The following is an 8,581-nucleotide window of genomic DNA, read 5'->3' as shown; positions in this document are numbered from 1 at the left end:
TAAATTAAGGTAAGGTAAATTATAAATAATAATGTTAAATAATTGAATTGATTGTAGGATCATACAAATAATGGAAACTTTTGTAATAGATTGTCCCTGAAGATGGCCGAAATGGCCAAAACATTGGACGTGTGAATGAAATAAATGTTTTGAGACTATAATTTGGATAGTGTTTTGAATTATTTAGTAATAAATTATTTCTTAACTTTTTTTAACTTAAAGTAATCTTAATATGTTTGTATATTACTTTTAGTATCCAACACCACTCACTTTTTTCGTATAATTAAATGAACGAGATTAGTCTAAAATAAAACAAAAAAACAACATATTTATAGAATTTTATGATAAAAACAACTATCTCTTAAACAATAAGCAGCATTATAATTAACCTTTTCAATTAAAAAATAATATATGAAGATTAAGTTTTAATAATTTATTTTTTACTGATTTTAGAAAAAATATAAACTTTAAGATGAACCTTTTTCCACTACCTAATAAGACAAGAGATGCGTATTAATCAGATTTAATTTAGAATATCAATTTATTAGTCATTTTATATATTAATCAAAATATAAGTTAATCTGGAATCAGAAGGTCATTTATGATTACTTAAAAAACAAAAAAAAAGTATTCTCAATTTCTGATGACCTCTCGTGCTTCTGAACTGCTAAACCATTTTCGATGACATTTTAGGAGAAAGTAGCTAAAGTCCAAAGTCATGAGAAGTTCAAGAAGACTTTAGAAAACTTTTTTACGGTAAAGTCTATAAATGCCTTAAAGATAATTCATGCAATTATAACTGATAAGATATATTGTTACAATTTCGCAATTTTAAATTACTTTTATATGTCGTTTTATAGATTTATTTGTTTGTTTAGGTATTTGGTTGTAAAAAAGAGCCAACATTTTTTTCCCCTTTGAGCCCTAATATTCACAACTTTTAGATTAAATTGTGTCTCAACGTCAGATATATTACAAAAGACTAATGTACTGATAATGGATGCCTTTTAACAATTCTTTACGTTTCGTTATAAAACACATTTCTTCTCCCTTAAAACTATTCAAATAAAATTGATGAATGTGTCTATGATCGTTTATATAATAAAATCCGTCTTTGTGTATCTTTAATGATACAATGGGACCCGTTTAGATTCTAACTCGTGACTGTTATTGAATTATATCAATAGAAAATATATGGTTGGTTGTTTCAAAATTAAGGCCTTAAATTTGCCTGTATTATATTCATATATTGATATATATATTCAATTTCAAATATTAATATTTAAAATTTTAAAGTAAATGAAGAAAAGAAAAAATAAAGTAAATTTATATGTATTAAAAAAATAAGTAAAAAGATTAATATATATTAGATAGTTATCAGAAATCCTAGAAAATTAAAGATTAAGGGCTCAATAATTGTAACAATGATTTAAAATAATTGAAGTGCATAGATAAATAATAAATTAAAAATAAATATTCGGAAAAAAGGAGACTAGAGAAAGAGAGAGAATGATTAAAACCTTCTCATGGGGCGGGGTTCTCCACTTAGTTATATTATTTTTTTTTATTAAAGGAATATTACCGCAACGTTTAGTTAAAAAAATAGTGATTAACAATTAAAATTTTTTTTATATTTAACTTTCAATCACAATTCATTAGTCATTTTATTGTTTTAATACATAAAAAAATTATTATTGCCCATGAGGTTACAACATATTTTAAGGCTGCATTGACGTCACAATGCCCAACATTTATAACTATAATTTATTTTTCAAAAATATTTTTTACAATACTATAATAATACAAATTATATAATTATTATAATGCACATTTTTTTTTTTAATTTAACATTATTGATTAGTGAGTTTAATTTTTCACAAGAAATATTTGATACAATTATGGTTTTCCGATCTTTTAGGCTGTCTAAAATGTATTTTCACTGTTTTTTTTCTCCTTCAAATGTGAAGTCTTGCGATTCTCTGATAGAACACGAAGTCATCTTATCTGAGCCACCCAGGACTGATCTGAGCACACATGAGCGGGTCCTGTTGTTATAGGTTCAGTCATCTGTGAAGCCACTGATTCCCTGTTTTCTCTTCTCTTAGTTAAATAGCCTCTATTACGGTGTACCTGCTTCATGTCATGCTAAAGCTAAAAATATATTAAAAAATAAAATAAATACTATAATAATTTAATAATTGAGTATAATTTAAGGATACAATCGCCTTTTGTACGAACTCTCCCAAATATTTTAGTTGATCTAATAATTATATATTCAAATAATGTTCTAAAATATTAATATATCGACTTCAAAACGGTAGAAGAAACTTTGCCTCATATTTACCTCATAAATTTATTTTCATACAAACTTTTAATCATTTCAATAACTATCATTCAGTGAAAATCACACGAAAACCTGAAATATTTTTCTTTTTTTTGCAAGAAAATCTACTATTACCTACAATTCTGATGTATGTTGCCTTGAGAAATTGTTTGTGTTTATTTCACAGAGTAAGAAAGGAAAGAAAAAATTGACGAAAAATAATGATAAAAAAAAATATCATTTACTTATATTTAAAGATAAAAGAAAAACCTACCTGTAGGTTAACCCTGTAGGTTCTGGAGCCCCTCCTGGGGTCTATCCAGCCTCATAAATTGGGTGCCCTTAATTGGGTACAAATCTCTCGGTCTAGCGTGATTCTGACCAAATCACCACCTTGCACAACCATTGGTCTAGTAACATTACTTCCTTACAATGTACTGAAACCCTGACCCTCCATGGGTTGTTGTGGTAAAGATTTTAATTTTGAATTTAGCCCATCTATAAATTATTATACGAGGAGAAGATGGTTGGGGGGGGGGTGGGGGTTGCGGTCAAAATATTGTACGTCATTAGACTTGGCGGTAAGATTTCAAGCTAACAGCCCTGATGAAGGCTATAAATTCTGGCCGAAACGTTAGCACAATTATATAAATTATTTAATCTTATTTGTGTTATATTTTGACCGCACCGCTCAACCATCTTCTCCTCGTATACGTCATCCACGGTCAACTATCTCTCATAATTATAAATTATTATGTTATAAATTATTTAATTTTATTAACCTTTACATGTACAGATAAATTAAATCAAACAGAGTTATTCATAATTTTATTACATTAAACACATTTCATCTTGATAATGATCACTATATAAATTGAGAAGTAAGTATTTATAAAGGCCAATAATTTGTACAATTTTTATGAATTTACCATAATTATTATAATAAAATATATCTCATCTTCATCGTTGCAATGGATACTTTCTATGTAATAATTCGTTGTTTATTTTTAAATAAAAATCAATATATCCGTTTTTGCAAGATTTTTATATAAAAAAAAATTCTAAAGGAGCTTCTGATGTTAAAATGTTAATCAATAACGCTTATTTAATTAGAAAAATCTACAATTATTTTTTATTATAGAATTTAAATTTAATTTTGGCAAAGAAAACCTTTACTCTTGAGAAAAAATTTGTCCAAAACACCTTCAAAAATGTAGAAATTAAAAGAACGAGTGTTAAAAGAAAAAAACTTTTTTTTTCTTGAAAATAAATAAATGATAAAATCGTAAACACTTAACCTAAGGTTAAATAATGACTATCATAAATAAAAAATAATTACGATTCGTCAGTGGGTAGACAGCCAACAAAATTTACCTTCGTACCATCACAAACTAATGTTAATGTCACTTAATATTGGTTTTGATTTACTCGATTTTTCTCTTTTTCTATATTTATTTCAATATTTACATGATGATATAATCTTTCATAAAAACTCAAGGTATTAATATTATCAACTAGGCACATTTTATAGTATGCAATGAGAGGAATACACGAAAAAATCAAATATTTTAAATCAGCCAGCGAAATGATAGCCAAAAATTCAATTTACCTTCATTCTAATACTATAACATGTTAAAATTTCACTTGATATTTGTTCTTATTTCAGCTTCTTATGTACATATATACTCATAGCTCAGTATGAATGTAGCTCATTCATGTGATGAAATAATCCTCCACATAACCCTAAGGTTGCATTTGTTGTGTGTTACAAGTGTAACTGTTGTTTAGGAGTGGATACTTATAAATAAATGGATGACCATTTCTAGAAAACTGCAACTTAGAAAAAGAAGTGAAAAACTAATTTTATACTTGTAAATCTCGTGAGATTTTTAAAAACGTTTTTTTTTCGAAGAATTAGCATCCTTTCTCTCCTTAAGATAGCAAAGAAGCCTGAAGAAGGATAGAAGAAATTACAGTAGTAGAGAGTGGGAAAAGTAGTGTTGTGTTGTTTAAAAATAAGTGGCCATTGGTTGATAAGGTACTAGGCTGCTTGGGATATAGCACCTCGGCACCTCACGCTCTGGGCACTTAAGTGGTATAACTGCACCTCTACACCTTGTTAGTATCTTCCTTTTACTTACTCACATCTACACAACAGTCCCCTTGTAAACATTTTTTTTTTGTTTTAGAAATTTCTTTTACAGATTGAGTGCTTAGGAATAGAATAAGCATATTTCTTAACAAAGTACAACTGGGTCTCTGATTTTCTGTTTCTTTTGATTGCCCAAATATACTTCAAACTTATTCATATAATGTATAGATAATTGACAATATGTGAATTAGAAGGCAATGGTAAGGGTCAAGGAAAACAAAAACAGTTTTCAACACTTAATTGATTTTCAACTATTTATTGATTACCAGTGTTTCGGCTCAAAATGCATTTCTTCATCAGGACTTAAATAAAAAGATACGAATTAGGTAGACCTAATATAAGAGTGTACAAGTGATTTATGAAAAAAAAAAAAACGTTAAGGTGGAGTTATAAGTTGAATACAGTTCAGCAATATCATAAAACATTTTTATTCATTATAAATTTCATTGGGCCGCCCATAGCTCAGTAGTTAAGACACAGTCTTACCAATTATGTCTATTGGCGGAGCCGGTTCGAATCCGGCTTGGGACGTTGACTTTTTTCATTGAGTGCCGGTCCCACAAAATGAAGAACTTTGACCCCCAACCATGGTTAGGCAGTATAGGACTCTCCAATGGGAGTCTTCTTGTGGGGGTCTTGGGCGAATAAATAATTACAATTTAATTAATATACATTACATACATTTTAATATAAATGTTTAAAAATAAATTTAGTATACTACATACTGATTCTTGTTAATATTTCAGGTGGAGATGCCCTGGTTGAACTCTTGCCTCTGCAGTCCGGACGAGCGTCCTCGCCCTTACGTCACTCCTCCTCTTCATCTTCTACTTAAGGTCAGGCAGTAAAAGCAGATTATTATAATATTGAACTATTTGTGATTGAGGAAAAAAAGGAAATTATTTAGATAAAGAATTGTGGCACAAGCATCTTGGAATCTACTCATTTCCTCACATATTTTTATTTTGAACAATAGCAATTAGGAATTTTAATTAAATTCTTGTAGTAAATTTTTCCATTTAATAACTTTTTTATTTAAAATTCTAATAAAAACACACATGACACCTTGGAGTATAGATTATTGGAAAAATGATAAATATTCCAAAAGAAATATAAAAATGTAAAATCGTGAGGATGCAACAAAACCTTTTATAAAGACTTCGAATAAAAAAAATTAAAATGATGATTTGTCACAATTATTTAATGGAATATGTAATTTCTTTCTATGGAGTCTTGGGTCGACGTAAGAAAATAAAAGTTCTTTCTATTAACATAAACTTTTATAAATAAAGTTAGAATTATATCATTGCAAAATAACCTACTAGGACTTTATTATTTGTACATGCCTGCCCCATTTATATGATAAATTGAATAACATTTGAAATTTTTATAGAAAAAGCCCTATTAAAATTTACTAAAACAATGTCTTCAGCTTGATGGATGGTTTAATCATAATTGTATTTGTTTATTTGTTACTAAATTACAAACAGTTTCCAACTGCTCAAACATATATAAATACCTTCACAATACAAATTGTAACAAACTACTTTTTATTAGACAGGGTTTTAATCCTGTAAAAAAACGGAATAACCTTTGGAATAATAACTTATAAAATGGTCTTTCTTATTTTCCTTCTGACATTTGCAGAAAACGTGGTCAAGAAACTAATAAAATATAATGAACTTTCACGTCTTCACATTTTTCTTATCTTTATTTTATCTTATATTTATTTTTGTTTACAATAATAACAAATGTTTTTATGCAGTAATTTCAAACTTATTAAAATTTTTATGCAGTGGGTTACTCCAGAAATCCAGGTTTTCAGGCGTTAAAGTTTTTATTACAGCGATCACGGAGATGTACATGTGGATGACTTTTAATTCGTTTGATATCACTGTGATATCATTAAGTCCTCAAAAATCGGTCTACCAAAGGAAAAAATAATTTTTTAAACCAGACTACGATTTTCAGATTGATTATTGATACATCTATTGTAAGGTGGATAATGTACTATATTAACTACCAGAAGCACCAATCCATCTCTAGGGTTGGCATATTAAGCATTTATAATAATAGTTAACCGCTATTAAAAATTGTTTTATGATGACTAATAAAAAATTAATCAAGGATTGATGAAAGGTCGATTTAAGGTATCAATTTATTAACTTTAATCCTATGAAATAAAATTAAAAGAAGTAAGATTTTCCTGTTAATAAATTAGATAATTGAAGGCGCTGTAATATGAAATCAATTTTAAAATTTAATTTTGTGTTAAATTTTCATTTTATTGTTATATTTTTTATCTTTAGACAAGTATTTTTAGTTTAAAGTTGTGTACGTGTTTGCTTAGTTACGCAATAATTGGTATTTAGTTCGTTACTAATCAGAATTATGCGATTTTATGTATATATTTTTATTTACTACATATATGTATATATATTGTAGTGAAATTTAACGTTTCTAAAATAAAATCAAAAAATATTACACTGAATACTTCAGCAAAATTTTGGTTAAAAGTCTTTAAGGGGATGGAAATTTACTACAGTTAAGTCATTAAAAAAGACAATGCAATTAAGCAAAAGCTGACGTTGCATCGTAAATTGAAGGCATTGAAATGAACTCAGATGCTTGTAGGGTTCAACGCTTTAATGAAACTTCCTTGATTAAGTTTCATATTGATGGTTTGGCATCGTTCAGACATCATAAATCCTCCCTTGTTTGTTTTAGTCCCTGTTGGTTTGATGTATCACCATCCATTAATTGTGTAACGCTATCCCTATCGCTTGCTTCCTTTGTTGTCCTCTCTCGCCTTGTGTAATGATAACTCCATTACATGCATACAACTAGTTGAATTAATAATTTATTTAATGAGAAATATCTTCATCGCTTTGAATTTCTCACAACGAAATTGTGATATTGTAGGTTTAAATTAAAGCAGAATCTAATAAATAATAGAAAATGGCTCCTCGGATAAACCAGTGATAGAAGAATTACTGGTTCAGAGAAATCACTGATTTAGGTAAAATAAAACAAAATGATCCACTTTTTTATTACTGTCGAAATCTTAAAAGAATGTATGTACTATAAGAGTACTAATGTTAATTTTTTTTAAATATTTGTTATAAAATAATATAAATAGAACCTATATTGACGATATGTATTGCATTTTAATTTTTACTTTATAAATGACTTAAATTAATATTAATAACTATTCTTTTGTGTCACAACCCAGCTAGGATGAATACGCGGGATTCTATTATACCCATATAAACGTATTGGGATCTTAGTTAATATGAATGCCCATTATTACCTCATTATTACGTTAAGGAAAACATACCTCCTTAAAAAAGAAAACAATATATAAACCCAACAAAAATATTTAAACAGGGATATTTCTTTTGTTCAGAGAAGGTTACACCAAAAAATATACATTGATAGTACGTAGTACGACGCGTAGGTATCAATATTATAAACAGATTAGGGCAAACTTAATCAAAAAAACATATTTGTAAAAATTGTTTAGTAATTTACAAAAGTCAATAAATATGGAAAAATCCACGGGAACTTCATTTTTTAAAAATATTTTATTTGCGATTCCATATTTCTTATTTATTATAATTGGTAAAATGTATCAGAATATAATTTTTTCTACACTATGATTGTTATTACGTCTAGAAAGTTTTTTAATTTGATAAAAAGGCCTTCTGACCTCTCTGTCTGTCTATTCTTTTTTAGTTATTAACAATACATCAATTACAATCTTATTGTGATTTCCTTGAATGAGTTTTTCCCTTTTATTATATAACATGGGGATTAAGGAAAATTGTAGATTTGATCCTGAGAAAATAGGATTCGCAGAAAGTTTAAAAGAACAATTTCCATCTAATGTTAAAAAAAAAGTTATGACCTTCAAGAGCGAAACTTTGTTAAATTGGGGAATTCGAGAGAGTGAATTTGTCGATCAAATGAAATAAATATTGTGAAATAGAAGGGAAACAAAAAAAGGAATAAATTGAAAAACTTGTATTTAGTGTGTAGACTGGTATTAATTGTAAAAGAAAACTGTAGGAAAAAAAATGTTTTCTTTCTATTGTATTATATCATAT

General features: G+C 27.6%; 1 protein-coding gene across 3 annotated transcripts in view; it reads left to right on the top strand.

Annotated features, from left to right (window-relative positions):
- Positions 1-8,581, top strand: part of by (blistery) — a 759,376-nt gene that overhangs the window by 66,907 nt on the left and 683,888 nt on the right. For all 3 annotated transcript variants that reach the window (XM_067046158.1, XM_067046159.1, XM_067046157.1), the window contains exon 2: positions 5,222-5,311. In XM_067046158.1, the coding sequence (XP_066902259.1) occupies positions 5,228-5,311 (84 nt within the window). In that variant the 5' untranslated portion in view covers positions 5,222-5,227. The remainder of the gene's footprint in view (positions 1-5,221; positions 5,312-8,581) is intronic.

This window comes from Halyomorpha halys, unplaced genomic scaffold (assembly GCF_000696795.3).
Source record: "Halyomorpha halys isolate HHAL.00 unplaced genomic scaffold, Hhal_1.1 Scaffold215.1, whole genome shotgun sequence".
Taxonomy (NCBI): domain Eukaryota; kingdom Metazoa; phylum Arthropoda; class Insecta; order Hemiptera; family Pentatomidae; genus Halyomorpha; species Halyomorpha halys.
The sequence above is the reverse complement of the archived record's forward strand: the minus strand, read 5'-3'. Positions and strand labels throughout refer to the sequence as shown.